At 42.0% G+C, this 24,746-nt stretch overlaps 1 protein-coding gene across 1 annotated transcript in view; it reads left to right on the top strand.

Moving 5' to 3' along the window:
* Positions 1–24,746, top strand: part of LOC133409511 (homeobox protein Meis1) — a 98,250-nt gene that overhangs the window by 8,371 nt on the left and 65,133 nt on the right. The window contains exon 7 of the mRNA XM_061689613.1: positions 11,257–11,368. Coding sequence (XP_061545597.1) covers positions 11,257–11,368 — 112 coding nt within the window. The remainder of the gene's footprint in view (positions 1–11,256; positions 11,369–24,746) is intronic.

Consider the following 24,746-nt stretch of genomic DNA (forward strand, 5'->3'; position numbering starts at 1 on the left):
ACACACATATATGTATTTTTAATATATGCCCCCGGGCATAAAGTTGAAGAGCAAGAGCGGCCTGCAAATTTGCACAAAAGCTGCAATGTTAACAAGAACGCACATTTATTCATAAAGCAATTTATTCCGGCACGAGGCGTGTAGCAGAGAAAAGAAAATGTCAGGGAGAGAGAGAGAGAGAGAGAGAGAGGAAAAAAGACTGAATGTATTCAACTGGACTTTTTTCAAATGTATATTTTTTTTATTATTTTTATTTTATTTATTTATTTTTTTTTTTTTACAAGACTTGACAGTGTTTTGGAATTATGCGTCCGCCGTACATGTGTCACGCCGCTAATATTCCGAATATTTAAGCCATGTTGTTCTTAGCCTGCCCGAGCAGGCCGTCGTACAGAGGTGAAAAAGTCAGACGAGGCTGGTGAATGCGACCCAGCCAGTTTAGTGTGTGCGTGCGTGCGTGTGTGTGTTGAGGCCGACCTGATAAATGCAGCACCCCCTCAGGTGCTGCGTTGAGTGGAGCGACTGGTTAGCACCGGTTGGACCGAGTTAACCGTTTCCCCGCTGCTGTTCCTCCAGCTCCCCGGCGAGACTCCCGACACGTTCCCGTCCGCTCGCACGCTGGCGCCATCGCTGGCGATTCCTCTCTCGCAGCTCGAAAGTGCTTCACTTGTAATGTCGGAGCATTGAAAAAGTGATTCTATTTTAATTTCATCTGCTTTAATATTAGATCAGTTTAGACGGGAAAGTGTGGTTGACGCAACTTCTTTTAAATTTAGTCTTCCAGAGCTACTACAAAAACATAATTTGTTTATGGCATTACATCTAACAAAAGCAATAATGATTTTTTTTTTTTAATTGACTGCAGTTGTAAGAAGCCGGGGAAAGTTCAATTTTGTGTGTAGAAGTGCTTTAATAGGGCTTGGAATTTTTTTTTTTTTTTTTTGTACGATGACGAATTGGTTACATTTAAAATGGTTGGGAAGTGAGAAGTTCAACTTTGGAAATTGCTTTAAAAGTGTGTCAAATCATATATAGTTTATTATTATGAACTTATACATGGAAATGATGCTTCTTCCTTTTAAATACATCCCCCAGTGCTACGAAAAACGTAGTTTTGCTTGTTTTTTTTTGCACAATTCCGTCTATGAAAAGCCATCATTCTAAAGTTGTGGTCGTGTATAATTGACAACGGCTGTAAGGATCTGGGGAAAAAAGTTTAAATTTGCTTTTAAAAGTGATTTCAAAGTGTTTACATACCTTTATATTTATATATATATATATACATTTTTCTTGGTCAAAATTGATGTGCCGTGCTCGAAATGATCAATACGTTCTTTGTCAAAGCATGAAATGTGTGTATCTCTTTAAATATTTCCTCCTTAAGGTGCTGTTAAAAGTTGCTAATTGACTTTAAAAGTACTTGAAAATTGTAAGAATATCTCAGTTTCGTATTTACTTTAAACTGCCATCCTTGTCTCGTCAAAAAACATGTTTTAAATACTGTTAAGACATCATTTGAATCCATACTGCAGATTCAACATTCACCTTAAAAGTGTATGAACCCCTGACCTGACCTTAATTGCACATGCAGGGGCGTAGGGAGGGGTGGGGGTCGATGGGGCTAACGAAGTGGGAGTGGGAGGCTAATACCGCTAAGGACTCTCTGCGTGTCTGGAGAGCCTCTCCACGATGTCAAGTGGGGCTGCAAAGAACTGAAACTTTCCTTGAAAAATATTCAATTTTTATGATTTTTTTTTTCATTTTTCAATGAAGAGCCAGGAGGTATTTTGGTTACTGTCTAGTTTTTGTGTGTGTGTGTGTGTGTTTGTTTTTGGAGAATTGAATCCGATTTAGCCCGACGTTTATGATGTGTTTTGAGTCCCAAGCGGGCCGTCCTGTTAGTTGTTAGCTTAGCGCACGGACTCGGCAAGACGTGTTGGCGTTAGCTTAGTGCAGGGATTCCCAAATTGTGGTGCGCGCCCCCCCTAGAGAGTTGGCATGGTTCTTTGGCCTGTAATTAGCAACAATAGACTGGGGATCCCTGAACTGCCAGATTTCTTTTGGGTACAAACTTAAAAAGGTTGACTGTTGTTGTTGTTTTTTGAGGGGGCTGAGGACTTTAATCCCATGTTATGATTCCCGGGAAAGCTGTACTCGAGTTAGCGTTCCAATTTGTTCTGCGAGAGCCCTCCAGGGCATGCGTTAGAAAAGTGTAATGTAGACATTTACGTTTGGGTGCAGCAAGTGATCAATAAAGCGATGTCGTGTTATTATTATTATTATTATTATTATTGGCACAGTAGCGATACGCCAGCATTTGTGCGCCAACTCTCTGGGCATGTTGAAGGAGGTGCGCTTGGGCAAAGGGTCGCGTCACATTCCCTCTTGATGGCGGGCACGGGCGAGCGTCTTGTTTTAAGCTATTTTATTTGATATTTATTTTTCAGGTAGGCCAATTCAAAAGGGGTGCATTTAGGGAAAGGCTGTTTTTGGTTTTTTTCACCAATTGAAAGAGTTAAATATGATCTTTTTTTGAATAAAATTTAAATTTAAATTTAACTCTGGAAATGAAAACATTTATACGATTGATCTAATAGTTTTGAATGAAAATAGTTTTAATTATATAAAAAAATGATATTTTTCAAAGATGTGATTTATTTTTCAAGACAGTTTTTTGGCATTTATTGCGGTAATTAATAAACATCATTAAAAAAAACTAAACATGCCTTGGATATGGTGTTCTTTATCAAATTTTAATCTGTACAATCCAAAAATGGAATCACTTTTGGGAGTAGTGACAAAGGTAGTATTTTTAAAAACATTTTTTAAACCAATTTGTGTTGTGTGTGTATATATATATATATATATATATATATATATATATATATTTATATAAGGTTGTATTAATATTTTTCAAGTACTTTCTTTTTTATGGTATTTATTTTGGTAATGAATTTGTTGTTTTAGTTTAGTCAGTCTTTATTGATATGCGTAGGGGTGGGGGAGATACATGGTGTGCAACTTTGGGGGTGCGTCCGGGAAAGGGCCCCTTTAGCACTCTCGGGCTATCTTTCGGCAACAATCGGCTATGCAGTTATGCAATGCGTCTTTCCAGGTCAGCAGTGTTGGTTTAGGTAACACTGCTGGTCAAAGGGTGACCCCCCCCCCCGAGTCGGGAGTGGAGGCGGGGGTGCGTCATCCGCCATTTTCCTAATCGGGTCGGCCCTGGTATCGCTAATCTATTAGCTTGCACCCGCCGGCGTCACATGCGGGCTTCTTTTTGTGCGCCTCAAATGGCTCCTCTCAAAGCAAACTTCTGAGTCGCGGCGGAGTTGGGGGGGTGGGGGTTTGTCGGTAATGGCGGCTTTTGTGGCGGCATAAAGGGGTGGTTTGACCCCCTCCTATCCTCGCCCTCCCCCCGCCTTTCGGGGCGGAGGATTCAACAAGTGGCACAAAAGAGAGGCGACCATGTGACTTGTGTGCCCCTTAGCCTGCTGGAATAGCAAGTAGGCTCATTCAAAGGAGGGGGTCCTTATAGTCAACCAACCCCCCCCCCCAAGTCTAAAAAAAATGTCAGTCCATTTTGTACCACCAAAGTTATGACGGCTGACGCACAGCCATGTTTAAAGTCGGAGCAAACAATAACGTGGCTTGTGTGTACTTAGCTAAAAGAAAGACCCCCAGCCCCACCATCCCTGCACCCCACACCCCCCTTTTTAACTCCCCGCTGGCTGCCCACAATGGCCGCCGTGGCCAATGTGCTCGGCTAGGCTAAGCTAATGAGGAAACTGGGCAGCACAACAACATGTCATTCACAAATCAGGCCTTTCCATGAAGGAAGGCGGGGGGGTTTAGGGGGGGCTCCCTAAGTGTAAACAAGCAAAAAGAGAAACTCATTAACAGAATGCGCACGCCACGTTTGCTTTGACTTTGGCTTTTTTTTTCTTTCCCCACAATACTTTCTCCAAAAGGAGCCGAAGAACATGCACAGGCAGTAATGCAATTTGTGTTTTTCCGTTGTAATATGAATAATGTGACGAGACTCGCCTCCCAGGCAGATGCGCGCGTCTTACTCACACGCGCTCAAAGCGGAGTTTTACACTTGTATGAATCGATACTGAAAATAACCTTGAGAAAAGTGCTTTTGATGGCCACAGAGCAGCACGGTGCGCTAGCGGATGTCACTTCTGCTTCCTCCCACGTTCCGAAAATCCTGCCTCTCCTCCATTCCGCTCCTCTCACAGGCACAATGAATACATAGCGTCAATGACGCGAAAGTGCATGTTTTTGGAATGTGGGAGGGAAAGAACACGCGAACTCTACGCAGGAAGGCCCGAGCCCAAATTCAAACCCAGAACCTCTCGATTGGGAGGCGGCCGCGCTAGCCGCTAGGTCACCGTGTACTTCCTTTCGGCGTGGAGGGAAAACAACTGCGGCAGCAAAGCATTCTGGGGGATGGAGTTGTGTGTGTGTGTGTCGTCTTCGATTCAAGTGTGCCGCTGTGGAAGAGTTAATATGTGTGTGTGTATGGCGCTGGTGGGGATTATGTATATTTACTCCTGCGCCTCTTAAGTATGCACATATGATTATTCCTGCAACCTGGCCAACTGTAAATAAGTGGAACGTCTCCAGAAAAAAAAAAAAAGATTTCAGCACCTCAACCTTAGCCGTTATTATTATTACTGCAAATCAATCAGCGAGGCGACGTTCCTTCTTGCATGAGCGCCTGCTTGCTTGCATGAGGAATCCCCCACCTCCTGCATGCGCGCACACACACACACACACACACACACACACACACACGCACACAATGAGAGCGCACTGGATCGGAATGCCGGATCACAATTTCCAGCAAGAGGAATCTTTTCACGGAGAATTAGGGAAGAAAAACGATGATTTAAAAAAAAATAAAAGTGGAAAAAAATGCTTAACTCAGGATGGGTGGGGGGTGGTATGGGGCTTGTGTGCGTGCGTCGGTGAGCTTCCCTGGGCGGCAGATTTAAGAAGTTTAGCGAAAAGCGAGGCAGAACAGAAGCAGGGAAATTGAATTTACTTGACAATTAAGCGTTGGAATACAAGCTAGTGCGCACGCAGCAAACGGAGAGAGGGAGAGGCAAGGATGGAGGGATTTGGGGAATATGCAGAGGGAGGAGGAATGGCGGCTCATTAGGGGAACAGAATAAATCAAGTGTGTCGCTTTGTGTGCAGTCTGCCTGTCGCGGTCTTTCTTCTCCTTCTACGTCGGGCCTGTTCAAACTTTGGTATTCGTCAGCTTTTGGTGTACTGAACACAGTTAAAACAATCCAGTATGGGTTCTATTTCAAGAAGAAAGCGTCTACATTCAACACTGGTGACAGTCAGTAGTTATCTATCATTAGTATTATGTAACATTTGACATGTATTTATTTTTTTCCTTCCTGACTTTTTTTTCTTTTTTTGCTTTAATCCTCCTTCATAATGTACTGATGGAGGTAGTGTTTAATGATTTTTTTGATTGATATATTTTGTTGATATTTCTATTTTCAAAATTATTATTATATTTATTATTATTGGTCATGCTAAATTTTGAGATGGCATTTTTGGTTTAATAATAATAAATATGACAAAAAATATTATTATTGTAATTATAATATTATTTATTATTATTATTAATGCTGGTTTTGCATTTCCATTATTTTTTAATTTAAATTCATTTTAACACCTGTTTGGAACATCCCACAGGTGAACAGTCTAATTGGGAACAGGTGGGTGCCATGATTGGGTAGAAAAGGAGCTTCCCTGAATTGCTCAGTCATTCACAAGCAAAGATGAACAAGTGGGTGAGAAAATAGTCGAACAGTTTAAGGACGATGTTCCTCAACGTACAATTTCAAGGAATTTAGGGATTACATCTCCTACGGTCCATAATATCATCAAAAGGTTCAGAGAATCTGGACAAATCACTGCATGTAAGCGGCAAGGCCGAAAACCAACTTTGAGTGCCCGTGACCTTCGATCCCTCAGGCGGCACTGCATCAAAAACCGACATCAATGTGTAAAGGATATCACCACATGGGATCAGGAGCACTTCAGAAAACCAATGTCACTAAATACAGTTCTGCAGTACATCCGTAAGTGCAACTTGAAACTCTACTATGCAAAGCAAAAGCCATTTATCAACAACACCCAGAAACGCCGCTGGCTTCTCTGGGCCCGAGCTTATCTAAGATGGACCGTGGAAAGGTGTTGTGTGGTCCAACGAGTCCACATTTCAAATTGTTTTTGGAAATTGTGGACGTCGTGTCCTTCGGGCCAAAGAGGAAAAGAACCATCCGGACTGTTATGGGCGCAAAGTTCAAAAGCCAGCATCTGTGGTGGTATGGGGCTGTGTTAGTGCCAATGGCACGGGTAACTTACACATCTGCGAAGGCACCATTAATGCTGAAAGGTACATACAGGTTTTGGAGAAACATATGCTGCCATCCAAGCGACATCTTTTTCATGGACGCCCCTGCTTATTTCAACAAACCACATTCGGCACGCGTTACAACAGCGTGGCTTCGTAGTAAAAGAGTGCGGGTACGAGACTGGCCTGCCTGCGGTCCAGACCTTTCTCCCATTGAAAATGTGCGGCGCATTATGAAGCGTAAAATACGACAACGGAGACCCCGGACTGTTGAACAGCTGAAGCTGTACATTGAGCAAGAATGGGAAAGAATTCCACCTACCAAGCTTCAACAATTAGTGTCCTCAGTTCCCAAACGTTTATTGAATGTTGTTCAAAGAAAAGGTGATGTAACACAGTGGTAAACATGACCCTGTCCCAGCTTTTTTGGAACGTGTTGCAGCCATAGAATTCAAAGTTAATGATTATTTGCTAAAAACAATAACTTTTATCAGTTTGAACATTAAATATCTTGTCTTTGTAGTGTATTCAATTAGATATAGGTTAAACATGATTTGCAAATCATTTTATTCTGTTTTTATTTATGTTTAACACAGCGTCCCAACTTCATTGGAATTGGGGTTGTATTATATATATATATATATATATATATATATATATATATAATATTCACACAAAATGTGTGTGTGTGTGTGTGCGCGCAGATTTTTTCCTCCATTGAATAGAAGAAAGAAAAAAAGGCCGTTGTATGTATTTGCCAACGGGTGTGTGAGCGCATGCTGTGTGTGTATTGGCATGTGTGTGTGTGCGATCTCAGCATTAATTGCGCGTCAGATCAGCGCTTGTGTCTAAGGGCGGCCTGTGTGATTATAAATAAACTCCCCCCCCCCCCCCCCCCCCCCGTCCCTGCAGAGATGCCATCCGGCCCCCCGTTTCAACGCCCCCGCCCCTTTCCCATGGGGCCTGGGCGGCCACCTCCCAGCAGGCATTGCGTTCTTTTGTTCAATTACAGCTACTGCACAACTTTGCCTCCCCACACTCCATCGTGTTCTAATTATATTTTCACATTTAAACACAAAGAACTTGCACGCATCAGGCTCTCACGTACGCGATGAGCACGTCCGCCTCACAGTTTGGAGGTTGGCGGTTCGAATCTCGGCGACTCCAACTTCCTCGCACCTTCCAGAAAGATGCTTTTCGCTTCATTGACATTGTCCGGAGGTGTAAAGGCTCATTGATTGCGCCCTGTGATGATCTGGTATGTCCCGCCTCTCTTTTGTGTAGCTCCTCTCACCAGCACAATGCATACATGTTTAAGTCATGTCTAGCTCACCCGCCATAGAAAATGAATGGATCCAGTGTCAAACTGGAACCGTTGTGAAGTCTTTTTCAATGTGGAGAGGGCTTTATAAGGTGGAAATGAAGATGCAGAGGTGTATTTAAGGCACAAATAAAGGTCTAGCTATAAGCTTAAGGCAAATTTCGAATGTGGATAAGTGTTTATATGGTGGAAATAAAGATACAGCTGTATGGTTAAGGTCGAACTAAACATGGATTAGTGTTTGTAGGGTTGAAATTAAGGTGGAAAATATGTTTAAGGCGGAAGTTAATTCTACTTTCTACGTTTCTGATGCATATTTTTCCCATTTTATTTCACATCGAATGACCATTTTAGGGTCCCATGCGCTCTACTCATTCATTCAAACTCCTTTTCTGCACGCTGAGCATGCGGTCCGGATTACCTGGCATCCCAAAACACTTCCTCCGTGGCGTTTATCCTGGATTTTAGGGGGACTTTCCTCGTCATGGACTGATTTTGGGGGAAAACAACGACGATATTGTGCATGTAAGCGTCCAGATGATCATCTCACAGCCAGGCGGCATAAAGCCAGGCCCCAATGTGTTGCATTTACAGCGTCTTGTGCATTTAGACGCAACACCATCTTGAATAATGTCCTTTTGTTCCCCGTTTTTAACACTTTCCAACTGTCTCCAGTTGTACACCATGAAAGGATCCAGATTGGAACCAGTTGTTGTGTGTTTTTTTTTTTTTTTTTTTTCTTTTTTTATCCCGGCCCCCCTTCCCAACTTTCCCGTCCTCAACCAGATCGTCCATCACTCACTTTGTCACATCGGGCCCGAAAGCAAAAAAAAAAAAAAAAACTCGGCTCGGATTTGACTCTCACAGGTGGTGTGTTGATGCATCTGTGTGTGCGTTGCGCGCGTGTGTGTGTGTGTGAGGGATGCCGTGATAGATCCCTTTTGAAGTCCTTTCAGAAGCGGAATAAGAAGTAACATCTGGTTTGGTTGCAGTGCGAGGCGGCCACATCGGAGGCGGCTTTTGTGTGTGCGCATGTGTGTTGATATATTTCTGCAGTGTGTGTGTCTGAAAATAACTCGGTCAATGAGAGGTTCCCCCCGAGTTCGGTCACACTTTGGCAGCGTATTCATCAAACTTTCGCTTGAGTTTTGTCACAAATAGTTCTGGTTCTGTTTGGGGAGGACTTCCTCGCTTCTGGTCTGCCTCTGAGGGGTACTTTTAGACCACAGAAACCTTTTTCCCTTTTAGGCTTTTTTTTTTTTTTAAACTTTGGCCCAAAGACAATAAAAAGGTTCATGCAGGCCTGCAGAGACTGGAAAACATGATAACATCGGTTATAGAATTCGACGTATGGAAGTAATGCGACGCCACTGTACGCTTTAGTCAATGCGCACTTTCGTCACGCAGATTTTATGCAGTAGAGCAGTCGTCGTCTTTCGCATAGAACTCAGCAAAGAATGCGACTACCCAAAAAAACAAAACAAAAATTTTAAATCAGGAAAAGCCTACTAGAACAGCTGACCTTCATTTGGGGTTGCATGCTAACTGATGGCAGGTGTGTGCTGACTCATTCAAGCTTGAATGTGATTGGTTTATTCTGAACACAGCCACATCCCCTGTTATAAGAGGGTGTGCGCACTTGTGCAACCATATCTCTGTTTATTTTTACTGTCCCTCTCTATTTTTGGAATTAAGTCGTAAACGTTATAATGGTGAAAAAAGCTTTGAAACAATTCCTCTTGGTCTCAAGATGTGACAATTTCTGCGAGCGACTGCTTTCAACACAACAGGGCTAAATTTCACAGCCCTGTCCCGGCGTGCCGCTAAACCCTTTAACGCAGCTACCGTCCCACCGCTGATACTACCTCCGAAGCTGGACATTTAGTACGTCTGTTTCTTTCACGCGGAAGAAGAAACTGGAACAAAAGTCTGAAGTTTCCGGGCTTTAATGGACGTGTGAAAGGGAAAAATTACAAGCAACAACAGTTTGCTAGTCATGTACGCTAACACTTGTTAGCGCACGCTTCATCCATCTTGACATTTAACGATGTCTTTTTTCACACATTTTGATGTGTTTCCAGAGCCATATTTCTCCACGCAGCTCTTATGTGGCACTGTATATATTTGAATGAATTTCTTTGCGGATGACATCACTTTCGCCGGTTGCTCGCTGTTGTGCTTGTTGTCATCTGCTAGCAGTTTGTCCCAAACGGAGACAGCCGTTGATCGCATGCTTCACAAAGCTGGGAACTCATGCAACATGTTGGCTTGCTGTTGGCTCGTCTTTTTCTTTTTTTCTCCCCACTCTTCTTTTTTTCTTCTTTTTCTCAACCCTCATTCCGTACGATGGTGTCATGCACGCTCGCTTGTGCCTGCACGCCCTTATATGAGTGCGCTACTTGCGCTGTGCGCAGAACAACCAAGACATGACGGCACTCGAAGTCGAGCGGAAACCTCCGCCAAGGCTGAGTGACAATGACACATAGTGTCATGTGTTGTTTTTATTTCAATATGCTTGTTATTTCTGGTACGAGACGGACAGCCGCATACTCATACATATTTTACTGTGTTGTATGTGTAGTGCTGTGAATAATGAAGATCGATGTCGGTACTGGCCAAATAAGACTCCTGGAGAGCAGAGTCTGTTTTTTTTTTTTTTTTTTTTTTTAATTGAGTAAAAATGAAAAGTAATTGTCATCTAAATGAAAATAAATACACTACTTAATATACCAAAGGAAATGATGAAATAAATCAAGCAGTGACATGCGGTTGACTGTTCCACTCCAGTCCTCTAGCTGGCAGTAATGTTTATTTTTAAACCAATTGTTTTGCTGTTGATAAAAGCATCGAGAAAAAAAAATCTTAAAAATGAAGAAATATGATTGAAATAGAAATATTGTAAATATGAAATTAAAAAGTGACAATGTTGTGCTTTTGAGAATAGTGGAAATTAAGTGTTTAACACAAATGATTAAAAATGTTTGCAATAAAGACATCATATTACAACGTAATTATTATAATGAACCATATAGTCAAATAAATACATGAAAGTAGAAAAATCTTCAAAATTATTGTATGATAAATTGAATGTTTTTTTTTAAGATTTATAAATAAACAAATTGATCATGAATTGCAGTCGATGCTATTCCACTCCAGTCCTGTAGATGGAGGTAATGTTTGTTTATAAGCATTGTCTTGCTTTTGATAAAAGTAGAAAAAAGTCAATAAACTGAACTTAATAATACAGAAATAGACAATTTCACAAAAAGAAAGCAATAAAATAAATAAATGAAAAACTTGACACTTTACCATTCCAGTCTTGTAGGTGGTGGTAATAATTCTTAATATTATTTGTTCCAAATAAATGATCAAACTAATGATACAATAAAGTCATGCAAATACAAAGTAATCAATAAGTAATATACCTAATATTTTCATTTATTATGATAAAAATGAATGGAACCAATGTGCTGGATACCCACCTTCTTTTAACCGCATCCACGCTGAATGTGTGAAACCCTAAAGTCGTCCCTTTTGTGTTTCTCTCCAGACGTCGTGGAACCGAGACCACGACGACACGGCGTCCACGCGCTCCGGGGGCACGCCGGGCCCGTCCAGCGGCGGCCACACGTCGCACAGCGGCGACAACAGCAGCGAGCAAGGTAAGAGCGGACGCTTCGTTGCGTATGGCGCTCTGCGCGATACATCGGCCACATCAAAAGGTGGCAAGAGTTGACACTCCCAAAGCCTTCTGGACCCTCAATCCCTTCTTAAGGCGACAGGAGCCTGCTGAGTGATGACAGAAAGCTCGGTCGTCCTCTGGTGCTTCTTACCCTACTGTATTGTATTCCATAGTCTCCGGTTTGCTGCAGTAGCCCGATTTATTGCTGCCCTCGGTCTCTTTTTGATGACACAATTGCAGAGCCTTCGGAACATTTGAGGATGAGGAAGTGATCAAATTATAAACTTGCTTGCAAACATGCCTTAAAGATGGAGGCTGCAGTATTATGCTCCATAGTCTCCACTTTGCTATTGTAGCCCAGTCCGTTGCTGCCCTCAGTCTCCTCTCCATGATATTATTGTAGAGCCTTTGTAACATTTGAGGATACACGGCTAGTGTGACAAAATATAAAAACTCACATGCAAACGTACGACTCCATAATCTCCAATTTGCTGCAGTAGCCGCCCTCATTTTCCAGTCGTTTATAAAATTGTAAATTTGCAAGACACACAGCTTGAATTCATGGTAACGTTGTCATACAATGCTGTATTCTAATCCACAGTCTCCTGTTTGTTGAAGCGCTCCAGTTTCTTGCTGCCCTCAGTCTCCTCCCAACTACAAAATTGCCTTGTCGTTGTAACATTTGATGATTCACAGGACCAACATTAAACGCACGTGCTAACATGCCGAGCTCTGGACTCGGAGTGGTATTATACTCCAGAGTCTCCACTTAGCTACATCTGCCCTCTGTCTCTTCTTGAATATAAATGATCAGTATTTTCATAACGTTTAAGATATATACAGTTAGAAATGACAACAATAAACACACCTTAATGCTTGCTCAGCCTGTTGCTGTGCCTTAGCGCTGAACGCTGTAGAATTATACTCCACATTCTCCACTTGGCTGCAGTGCTACGCTTCTCTTCTGCCCTCAGTCTATTCTCAAATGAAATTGCTGCGTCACTGCAGCATTTGAGGATACACAACTAGAAATAAAAAACACACTTGCTAACTTGCCTTAGCTTTGGACGCTGTAGCAATACACTCCGCAGTCTCCACTTTGCTGCAGCTTGATTTGCACCATGATTTGCACCTCATCAAGTTACCTTGACGGCAGTGCAGTTGAACGGCTAGCTCCTCACAGTGTCAATCACGACTGAGCTTTGTTATCTATGACAAAGGCAAAGTCGTTAGGGTTGCTCGGGCGTACCTAATGAAATGCCCGGTGGATAGTGCCACAGTAGAGAGGGAAAAAGGAAAATTCATACATTATTAAAGGAGAGTTAGCAGGGTTAGCCAGTGGCATGGCATAGACGCCGCTGCCACCATGGCTTCCGCTCCAATGAGTGGACATTTTGTGTGCGTGTGTGTGTATGTGTGTGTGTGTCAACAACACATATTGTGTCATTGTTGTCATTCCTGGTCGCAGACGTGTTTGGAGAAAGACCTCATTTCTCCCATTTGTGGAGTTTTGTTTGGGGGGGGGGGGGGGGGGGGGAATCTGCTTTTGATGGCTTTTTTGAACATGTAGAGTCATTAACTTCTTTTCTACACTTTAAGAATGTGGGATGGGGGAAAAAAATACCGATACGGTGATGTATGGTATTGTTATCTGTCACGATATGATATTGAAAAACCTGTAAAAATATTGCTGTAATATTGTAGCGTGAGTGACTGTGCAATTCCCTAACGCTATCTGTAGAGTTTACTGCTGGTGGTTATTTATGTTATAATAGGAACGTTAAAATGGAACTTTGTTAAAATGGAACTTTGTGAAACCATTGTAGAAGTACCGATACCGCAACGTTTGGTATCATTATCTGCCGTATTGATGCACCCACATCGAATCTCAATATATCACGATACTGTTGATATCGTCAGAAAAAAATCGCCACATTTTATGCTGAGCTCCTTTGCAATTCCCACTCATCAATAGCCAAAGTTTACAGTGAATTATATTCATGTAATGATGGTGACAGTTGGAAAGCACAATTCCAGAGAGGAGTGTGTTACACGTAACATGTACTTTGTATCTACTGTATAGTAGTGTATATGAGGTATGTACTGTGTTGTGTTTGTAGTGTTCCAAGCCTTTCCTTCATGCTACATAATTATGACGTACAGAACTTCATAAGCTTGTCGTGGGCCGCTGTCCAAATATTTTTGGTCATCTGGTGTGTCTTCATTTGAAGTCTCGTTCAATTATGGAATTATGGTATATTCCTATACATCCGTCAGCTTTCCAGCTACTAATCATATACTCGGCTATATTTGCTGTGTTTTCATGCTAAATTCTGCACACTGTTGTGGTTCTTCGGCATCTCGGCGTGAGGCGTTCAGGCTCCCTCGTGCTTTATGTGACTCTAAAAGCCATGGAACGTAATTTAGAAAGAAAAAAAAAAAAAAGTATTTTGGGATAAATATAAATTGTAACAGTATTAATAAAAACAAACAGAAACTATTCACACATTAACATATTTACATATAATACGACACAAAATTAGATACCAAAGGTCCCAGATGAGCCGAAGGAGTCTCTACTTGCGAAGTATTTTTAATATTTTTGAATGTCCAAATAATTCATTTCAATACGTACAAATGTTGCCCTTTATTTTGTTGTTGTTGCATATATTCTTTTAAATGAATAGGAAATGATTGAAAAAATAATTACAAATAAAATGTCAATACCAGGGTAAGATTTTTGAATGTGCATGTATTTTGTCAAATTGAAATCAAAATGAACAAAAATAACAACAATAATTAACAATGAGAAAATACACATCCAGTATTTACACAGGAGGCGCGTACCTAACATGCTATAACGTGATTATTACTTCCTGAATTGGATTATGGGCTGTTAACGTGTATTGTCTTCACAAGCTTCATGTTGCATACAGTATGTTATTGGGACATGGGGTGGCGTGTATTACACGCACACGCGGGGACACGAGTAAGTACCGGAGGCCACGTTGGACGCGTTTCAGTATTTATGTGGGTTAAGAGCGCTGCCGCCGTTGCATATTTGCCTCTGTCAGTCACTCTGTAATCCCGCTAAGATGGTTATTTATCTGTTTGTGGCGTTCCCCCTCCTCACCCTAAACTCTTTCATCTCCCACCTACTCGCCGATGTCTCGTTCGCCGCCGCCGATTGTTTGGCTTCCCACTCGCTCCCGGAAACGTCGCCTTTTGTTTATCTTCGCCTCGCAACTTTCTCCCGCCTCCTCCTCACGTTTTCTTCATATCTCCTCCATCCTGTTGTTGTTGTTTTCGCTCTTGCTTTCTTCTTTTTCTTCCACTCTTCCGCCTCTGATTGCGTTCTCCCTGACCTTTTCCCTCTCCCACCTTCCTCGCTCTCTCTTCCTTCGGGGTAAGATGTCGGCCGGCCGAGCGCTCCCAGCGTTTTTTCTTTTCTCCCTGAACGCCTCATTGGACACCGGTCGGAAACATCCTCCACCGCTCTGGTGCGAGGATACGCAGCTAGGAATGACAGCAATAAACTTTCATGCAAACGTTTCTTCGCGCTGGGCGCTGTCCGATTGTGCTCCAGAGTGTCCGCTTTGCTGCAGTAGCCCGGTTTCTTGCTGCCCTCAGTCTCTCTCCTCGGTTATCCAGTTTGCAAGCCATTGTTACACTTGATACACGGCTAGAAGTGGCAAATGTAAACACGCATGCAAATATGCGTTTTGCAGAATTGTCCTCCATAGTCTCTACTTTGATGCAGTAGCCCAGTTTCTTGCTGCCCTCAGACTCCTCTTGATTGCAATGTGGTAAAATTAGATATAGTATATGGCTAGAGATGACAAAAAGTGAAGAACTGTTAGCTTACCCTGCTGTATTATACTCCACAGCCTCTACTTTTCTGTAGTAGCTTGTTTTTTCCTGCCCTGTCTCTTTTTGAGTGTAAGATGGCAACATTAGAAGGTACCTGGCATTTCACATCCACGCAAAGTGCTGTATAAATAAAATGTTGATTGATTGAAAGATAAAGGTGACAAACAGTGAATACCCTTTTTTTTTGTTTTGCTGCCCACAGTCTCCTCTCGATTTTGAAATCGTCACGTCATTGTAACATTTGAGGTTACACAGCCAGAAATGACAGAAATAAACACACATAATTGCATGGCTTTGCGATGGAAGCTGTAAGATTGTGATCCACAGTCTCTGCTTTGCTGTAGTACTTGGATTTCTGGCTGCCCTCAGTCTCCTATTGATCGTAACATGGCAATATTGGAATATACTGATACTGTATCCATGATGAAATACTGTACGTGGGTAGCAATGACAAACATATAAATACACGTTAGCTTTCTGTGCAGTATTATGCACCTCAGTCTCCCGTTTGCTGCAATAGCCAGGTTTCGTGCGGCCCCGAGTCTCCTCCTGATTATAAAATTAATATGGATTCAATTCCTTTTTTCCCCTCAAAATTATGTGCACATTGATTTGACAATTTAAAATAAATAAACAAATTACATATAAATACATATTCACAGCATTTACTCAATACTTTGCTCATGCAACTTGGCAGAAATTATTTATTGAAAAAATATTATAAATACACACACACACACACACAAAATGATGTTGGCACACTGAGTGTTGCGTCTTGAATTTTGATTGAAAAAAATATTTTATTGGAATAAGGCTGTAACATGACACAATATACTGTAGCAAAAGTGCAGCGCTGTGAATACTTTCTGGATGTATTGTACTTTATTTATTGATGTATTTATTTTTTAACCAAGACCCACACCCTTGCAGATATTGGTGAGTTATTGGCCAGTTTGAGGGCCCCACAAATAAGCCATCCAAGGGGTGCTCGGCCCCAAACGAGACGTCTTAACTGCACTCGAGTCTCAGCCGCCACTCTTGCGTCTTTAGTGTCACGCACTCGAGCCTCGCACACTTGAGCGTAACACCGAGCCTCGCAGGGAGCTGTTTGCCTTGGCGCGGCCCCGCGCTCTCCTCTTTTACAAATGCTGCGGGTAATTGGCGATACATATCTAATACGGCCAGTCATCGCCTCGCTCCCTGGATGCTTCTGACAGGCGGAGGCGGGAGGAGGGAAGAAGGAAAGCCGTGTGGCGGTCCAAAAAGGAGAGCAAACACTCGGCGGTGTGTTATTCTGTTTCCCTCTCGCGCGCCAGGCAAGAAGGAGCACTTTATTCCCTCCGCGGGGCCGCGTACGTGATCTGATTTGAACCCTCTTAACATGTAACCAGCAGTTAATATGAGTGTTGCCAAAACAACAACAAAAACAACAACAAATCCAAAGGAAAAAGCACAACGCACAAGCAGAGTTGATCATTTGATATACAAAGATTGAAATGCAGAAATGTTCCACTTCTAAGACACTCTGCTTCCAAAGTAATTCAATATCCTGACGGAAGAATACAATATACCGGTTTGTTTCATGATTCGAAATAATAAGTGAAATCATAAAGCAAATACAACGTATGGCGCCAAAAGCACTGGCAAATCGGAAAGTAGTCATTGGCGTCAAGGAAGTAATGTTGGAGTGATCCATCTCAACTGAGCGATGAAAAAAGCTGCATGTTGGGGAGTAGTTAAGTTTAGCCTGGGTTATTAGTGGGGAGTTACGGGGAGTTGTGAACCTCAGAACTGTGAGGCGGACGCGCTAACCGCTTGCTAATAGAGTTATACTACAGTTTTAAAAAAATATATATCTTTGTAATTAAAAAAAATAATGTCAAAAAATTCTGCTTGTATTTTCTTTTGGACATGTTTAAAAAATGAATGAACGCAGCATTTGTATTTATTAAAATAGATAAAGAAATAACTCATTTAGAAAATACAAGTCTATATTTTTTACATTTTTTTTAGTAAGTAAAAAATCTGTCCCTTTTTGTTTTTAGGTTATTTATATATTTAAAAAAAAATACAATGGTGCCTTGACTTACGAGTTTCATATCTCATATCATCTTTCCCCACTGAGATGAGTGGAACTGCCTTTAATCCATTCTCGCCCCCGTTAAAAAACAGACAAAAATGTTTGTAGTGTGTTTTTAATAAGAAAGATAGCACTCTACAGTATTGCGCTTTATAAAAATATCAAGTAATATCATTAAATAGAATATAAAGAATTCAGAATTTCATGCTCAATTCCATGGACCTCTTACTGGTGCGCACGCCTTGGCGACCCAGGGGCGGTATGATACATGCATTCCTACACTAGATACACAAAGAAGATGGTCACAACTCATTGACATCGGTAAGCGGCAGTAATATTAGTCATGTTTCACAGAGGATAAAGATTTGAATAAATGCATGAGTATTCGTAGAATGTCTGTCTCCCTGTTTTGCAGCACAGCTTGTGATCAAATATCTGTTTGGTTCAAGGGTTATAACATCGCAACATTGATGCTAGTTTCGTTAGCCCGTCTATGGCATTTTGCATCGTCAGACAAAGGTCTGTGCTGTTTGGTGAAATACATAACGTAATTCTCTGTTTCATGTTTAGTTTTACAGTCAACGCCAGGCGGGAGTAATAAACAGCTCGAAGCAAAGACTTTTTGGAAGAGTTGTTCACGACCTGCCAAACTCAACTCAAACAACCGCTAGTTGGGTCACTTTGAAGTCGAGGTGCCGCGGTACTGTACGTACGCGATCAGTCAAACGTTCGGACACAGTTTCTCATTCAATATCACTACAAAGTGCGTTCAAACTTTTTACTGGTAGCGTATGTAAACAAAAGCACCAAAATAAAAACCATTTACCCCCAAGAAGGAGCAGTTTATTCCCTCCGCCCTCTCTTTGGAGTTGCGGTAGCTTTGACTAGCGCCGATGGCTGCTAAACGAAGGGGCCCCGTTGGCGGCGGCTCGCTGGCAAACAGCTGGGCTTATAGAGAGGGACTAATTAACGCCACCATCACCGCCATTGCTGCTGCTGGCGAGGAGCGAAAAAAAAAGAAAAAGAAGAAGACTGCTCTTTGGAGACGCTCCGTTTTAATGACATGTGCCAGACAAATGTGTGTGTGTGTGTGTGGTTTTTTTTTCTTTCTGTACATTAATGTCGATGGAATCCAGCGAACGTCTAGAAAGATGTCAGCGGGGGGAAAAACGGCACCAGTAGGCTTGTGGTCAACGCATAAACACCCGAGCTGGGAATGCGGCGTGGGAGCCACAAAAAAAAGGGGGGGGGGGGGGGAAAAGAGTGCTTCTCCTAATTGCTCACAGCGAGACGGCGGCGGTGCGTGTGTAAAAAGTCTCGTGAAAGCTGGGATTTTATATTAAGTCACATTAGCACGGTTGCGCTGACTCACGTCTTGGGTTGGCCACTTCAAAGCTGAGGAAAACACGGCGCATTGAACGCACCACGAATACCAACAATACAGTGTTCTCCTTGACAGTTCATTGTTCGCACTGTTTTTGTTGTTTTTTTTTTTTTTGTTTTTTTTTACAGCATGCTTACTGTAATGCCCTCACATGTGGGAAAGGAGAGCCACAGTTGCCGATGCGCTTCATAGAACATTTCGCGAAAGGTGATTTCCCCAATTTCTCGTATTTCCTTGTGAGCGGTAATTATTTAGCACAGCGTGGTCATCTCATTCCCTCCACCCAAACTACCCGGCTTTGGGCTCCCATCGATCCGGCCGGGCTGTTTCGGATCCATACCCTCTGACCTCCGCCAAGGTCGGTCGCGGCCGGATCGCCCTCGTCCAATGACTCGGCTCGACGTGGCGTCCTCTTCAAAGCGGCCAATTAACGGGCGCCGTTGTCCAGCCCAGCAGACTGGAAGAGAGAACTGAGTGTCTCTCGCTTTCTCTCTCTCTCTCTCTCTCTCTCTCGCTCTCTTTCAAACTCCCCGTGGGCCTGGCTCGCTCGCTCGCTCGCTCTCTCGCTCTCCTTTGGAATCAAAGCGTGTGGAATTAGCTCCAATTTAACAGGCCATCAGTGGAGAAAGAACACAGGGGTACGTTTTGGCTACTCCGCACTCAAGCGTAGCGTAGCTTTGGAGGACTTCCATGCTTCCAATGCAAACACTGCCGCACTTATGGCGGTAACAGTAGTTTTTCTGACAGAAATAAGCAGATATAAAGTCTTAATTTGCTTTGGCCCGTGCCTCATTTACTCCACCCAAGGAAGTTATGTCATCACAAAACCATTTGTCCCATAAGAAACAATGTACAGTGAAGTAATATGTTCCAGGGTCAAACAAAAACTTTATTTACACCACTGCCACTTTTTTTAAAGTCACATTTTAACTGTCATACAAGTGTAAAGTAGTTGTTTATTACATGTAATATAAGAGTTTGATGAACTGCTCTATCATTAGGGACAACTAGTAAAATTCCCAACTGTACGACTTCTACGGTAATTCCATATAGTGAAAGAGAAATACAATGGGTGGATTTATATAAAAATGATGACTAATAATCAAAAATAATAAATAACATTCACATATTATAAATACAATGTACATAGGATATTTATCAATGCAATAATAATCAAATATTAGGGTATTCGACTCCTGCTTTTATTTTTGATATCTGCATTTTTTAAAATTCATTTGAATACATTTAGCCTTTTTCATGCATTTGTTTCCGTATTAAAGGAAGGCAGCGTTTGTATTTATTAAAAAAAAAAGCAACAACATTCGAAAATCCATTTTCATTTTCTCTTCCATTGATTTTAACCATTTAAAAAACTAATATATATTTTCAAAAGTTTCAGGCCGACGATTATGTCGCTCAACAAGCTCAAATCGGTAAGGGTGAAGCTTTTCCCCCCTCCGAAGTAACCGTTTTGTTGAAGCCGCCGTAGTGCAGCCCTCCAGATTGACTTTCCCTGGCTTTGCGCTCACGCCTGCTCTAGCAGTTCGCTGTTTTCATCTGTGCTGGTATTAGCAGGCCTTTCGCTGCGTGGTTTGTCCAGAACATTTTGAGAAACATGCCATGGATAGCGGGAATTGTACTACGCATTGGAGCAGTGTGACAAGCATAAAGCCTCTCAAACTGACACTGAAAAACATTTTGAATGTTATTGACAAAATGTAGACACACTTGTATGGACAGGAGGCATGTACGCTATGCGCTTGTGGATCCAAATTAGGATTGTTTGGCTTTAGCGGAGGTCTAGCCAATGCTCACAGAAATACGATTTTGTGTGTGTGTGTGCAGCTATGTTAATAGTGTCTTTAAACGTGGGCAGATAAAGGCGCAAAAGTCATAAAAGTGTTCTCGTTGTTTGCGTAGGCATAAACACTTTTGAGGAAGCTGCAGGCAGCTAGTAGTAGTAGTAGTAGTAGTAGTAGTAGTGTTGTTTGTATTTAGTGCATGGCAAACGCTCTTTATGAGCTCACCTGGGGAAGAAAAAGACTTTACAACTTCTCTGTCAACGCTGTAAAACGATAAACACTATTAAATATTTGATATCGCGCGCGGAGCGATAAGACGAGTCGCTTCCACGGGAATGTGGGAATGAGCAGACAGCGGACAATATGTGCAGAGGGTGACGCTAATGATTTGTTCCGTGAGCGTGGAGGGATGTGAAGCAGCTCTGTGATGACTTTTCACATGACGGCGCGGTTGTAAAAGTGAGGCGAAAAAGAGGAAACGCGGCTCAGGTTCTCACGTGGAGGCTTTGCCTTGCGGATGAGCGGCGAGGAGTCACGTGGAAGACGCAACGGAGACACTTCCTGTGTCCCTCGCGCTCGAGCTTCCATCGACGAGGGCGAACTGCAAATTTGAAGCACAATTAATTGTTGTACACGTACGTTCATCAGAAGCACTGGAATATGCCCACTTTCTATGGAGCCGGACTTTTCGTTCTGCATTCATTATGACTGAGTCACCAGTGTATTAGAAACAGCTGTCAGTAGGATGAAGTGCAGTTAATAATAATAACGCCCATTCTTACATTTGTGCCCCTCTGACTGAGTGCATCAAAACTCATTTTTACTTGATATTAATTTGTAATCTTTATTTCATGTCGAATTATTTGTATGATTATTTTAAAATAGATGAATATATTTTAGATATGTTATTTAGCCAATAAAAAGTCTGCCTTTATTTGAGCTGCAAGGTAATTATTTATTTTAATGAGTACAAATCCTCAATGTATTTGTTTTATTTGAATCCCAACCAATTTTTAGAAGAAATTGGAAAAAAAAAAAAATCACCTAAAAATGAAATTGAATTATTTTTTGGGAATTAAATATGATGAATGATTAGTATGTGTGTTTGTAATATATTTATTTAAATATATATATTCTCATCCAGAACTAGGCAATATTTGTTTTGCATTAATTGAAATAAATAAATACATTTGAAATGAATTTTTAAAATAAATCTGCACATAATAAACAGAGGCATGATTAAAAAAAAAATTAATTTTTCAAAATATAAATATATTTATACTTTTAAACTTCAAACTCTGCCTATTTTTAATTATAGTTGTAATTTAACATTTTAAATGATTTATTTAATGAATCCATGTATTTTTACTTTCCTTCTTGTTATGAGCAAAACTCCTCTCTTCATTTTTCAATTTGTTTTCATCTCAAGTCTTGTGCGCTCATTATCTGTACCTAATGAAGTGGCCAGCGAGCGCCTATTTAATTCGCAAGCTGTTGCGTTTACGCGGAGGGGGTAAATAAAACGAGGCTATACTTCATTGACTGCAGCCAGGCGACGTTAGAGAAAGGAGGGAGGCTGTCGGTGGTGCGTTTGGGGGCTTACTTGGTATAAAGCATATCTTTAGCTTCCATGTTGTAATTGTGGGCCCGCTAATGATGTACGCGCATTCTCGCTCGTTTGTTTCAGGAAGCGCTCTTCTTTAATTTGGGAGCGCCGAGCTTATATCTAATTGCTGGTGTTTTGCTCAAAGATACTATTTCCACAGGGCAGAGTTCAACGCGCAGCAAAGCCCATTGTGGAATGTGACGTTCTCAAGAAGCGTCGCGCGAGGACTCGATTCTTTTAGTTCATGTCGGTGGACGCGGCACCATAATTAGCGCGCTTCGTTCGTCGGCCAAATGACTGCGTGTGAAGCTTTGGATTTTTTGCAAATATAGATTTATAACGCAGTTCAAATGTGGTATCATGTCCATATCAAAAGGTTAAAGAGCAGCTTCCACCCGTGGGAACATCGGAGCGCAGCATACCGTAGTTGGATGCTACATGGACTAAAGCAGTCGTTTTTCAAACGTTTTACATCAAGTACCGCCTCAAAAATGACTTGGCAATAATAATTCTGCAGTTTAAATGTATTCCGCAGAAAAGTTAAACGCAACGTAACTGTACTTAATAAATCTACTGTACTAGATTAAAAAAGGTTTAAGCCACTGTAACATTTGCACACTGAAGTCAGTCATTCTTATGTGTACCACTCGAGGGAGCCCATGGACCACCAGGGATACGTGTACCACACTTTGAGAATCACTGGACTACAATATTGGGCTAATACAAACAAATGTCATTTTTTTCCCCCTCATTGTACCACTCTAAGGGTTCCCACTCTCCTGGGAAGACTTTCTACACCTCCTCAGGTTGTGTTCTTCCACACCAAACTCATCCAACTCATCTCATCTTTGTCATCAACCTCATCTTTGTACCCGAAGAACAAAGATGGACTTTCCCCCCAAACTGTTCCCGTTGAAAGTATTTGTGAACAAAAAACTTTAGGGCTGCACAATCCTGTCTAAAAAGTTGTTCTTCGGAAATGTATCAGCTTGGAGGGATGTACTTTTCAGAGGTTCGTGAAACATTTGGTCGTAGGGCTTACATCTGATTGGAACCTTTAAGGTCCAGGATTAAGAGGGAATTTTGTGTCATTTCTGCCTGAAGTTGCAAGGGCTTTTCTTTATCGTCGCAAGTAGATCCTGGAACAAAAAGGTTCAGTGATGTAGACCGCAAGGTCTCAAAAGTAGTTCACTTCGAGTCAGGTTTCTTTTGGCCCTGATAATTTACCTCAGGACTAAATTTCGACAGTAATTCTTTGACCATTGTGTGTTTGGAGCGTGGGAACTAATGTTTAAAATGTAGTTTTGGGGTAATTGATCAGGGACCACAAGACGCTGCATGTCGGTAGTACTTTTGAGAGGTCCAGGAGCCATTCTGGATAGGAACTGCATTTGATTGGATTCAACAACATCTACAAGTTCCTTCAACTTTAGGTGGAAATTCAGCGATGGAGGAAATACAACAGCCGCTTGAAGTAAGTCCGAATGAATCCGACACCGAAAACGAAGAGAATGAAGCATTGTAGCACCAAAACGTTAAATCAAACCAGCGAATTTTGTCAAATGAAAAAGTCTGCTAGCTTAATGCTAATGGGATCGTTATCGAGGTACGTTATGCAGGTTTCGTATCGAAGTCCGACCTTTGTTATCGTGCCACTACCGCACACTCCACCCTAAGCCTCCTCTCCAGTTCACCAATGAAATGGTCTCATTGAAATGAAATGACCAATGAAATGATTGACTCAGCGCCTCGTCTCAATACATTTGTCCGCTTTTGCAACGAATTCCTCTTGGCTCACACACACTTGCGCAGATGTTTATTTAAGCGTTTGATGAAAAGATTAGTGCCATCGCCATCCTACGCGCTTAAGCCAGCCAAGGGGGGTCCATGTTGAGGAAATCCAGGATTTCCTGACGTGCGGGGGTCTCGGCAGGCGAAATTGCGACACCTGCGTGACGCCGCTCCTAATGACCGGTCAGTCGTGTCCTGCTAATAGTGGGTGAAGAAACAGGAAGTGGTGGTGCCCGCCTGGCAACCTGGTTCTTTGTCGTCTGTTGTTTTTGCAGTTGTTTATTATTAGGCCCGTCACAGTGGTCTGGCTTAGAGCTACAAACAGCAAAGTGCTAATTTTAGCCTGCAAAGAGGATGATGAGGATAAATAGCCTGCTGCCTGCCACTGTGCCATATGCTCTCCTTAGCATTATACCGTTTTGTCTCAGGGATATTTGTACCTCCTGCCTACCCTAACGCCACCCCACTCACTCTTATATTATGATATGGGACTATATCATAAGATATCGTAGGCATACGGAACATTTCGACCGCAGGACCTGTACCTCAAAACTAGGACCCTTTGGAGGACAATTGTGTGTTTGGACTGCATGAACTCTTGTCTAATTTTTGTTCTGTGATCATTTATTCGGGGCCAAAAGAAGACCCTGCTAGGGGTTACTACTTTTGACAGATCCAGGAGGAAATGCCGCTAAAAAGGAAATATACTTCTCAGGTCACTGTATCTGTACTTTGACCTTTTACTTTTACAGACCTCACCTCCAAAGGTTTCTGGACCTCTGAAATGTACGACACCCATTGCAGCGTCCTCTTTTGGCATTGATA

This window comes from Phycodurus eques, chromosome 11 (genome assembly GCF_024500275.1).
Source record: "Phycodurus eques isolate BA_2022a chromosome 11, UOR_Pequ_1.1, whole genome shotgun sequence".
Lineage (NCBI taxonomy): Eukaryota > Metazoa > Chordata > Actinopteri > Syngnathiformes > Syngnathidae > Phycodurus > Phycodurus eques.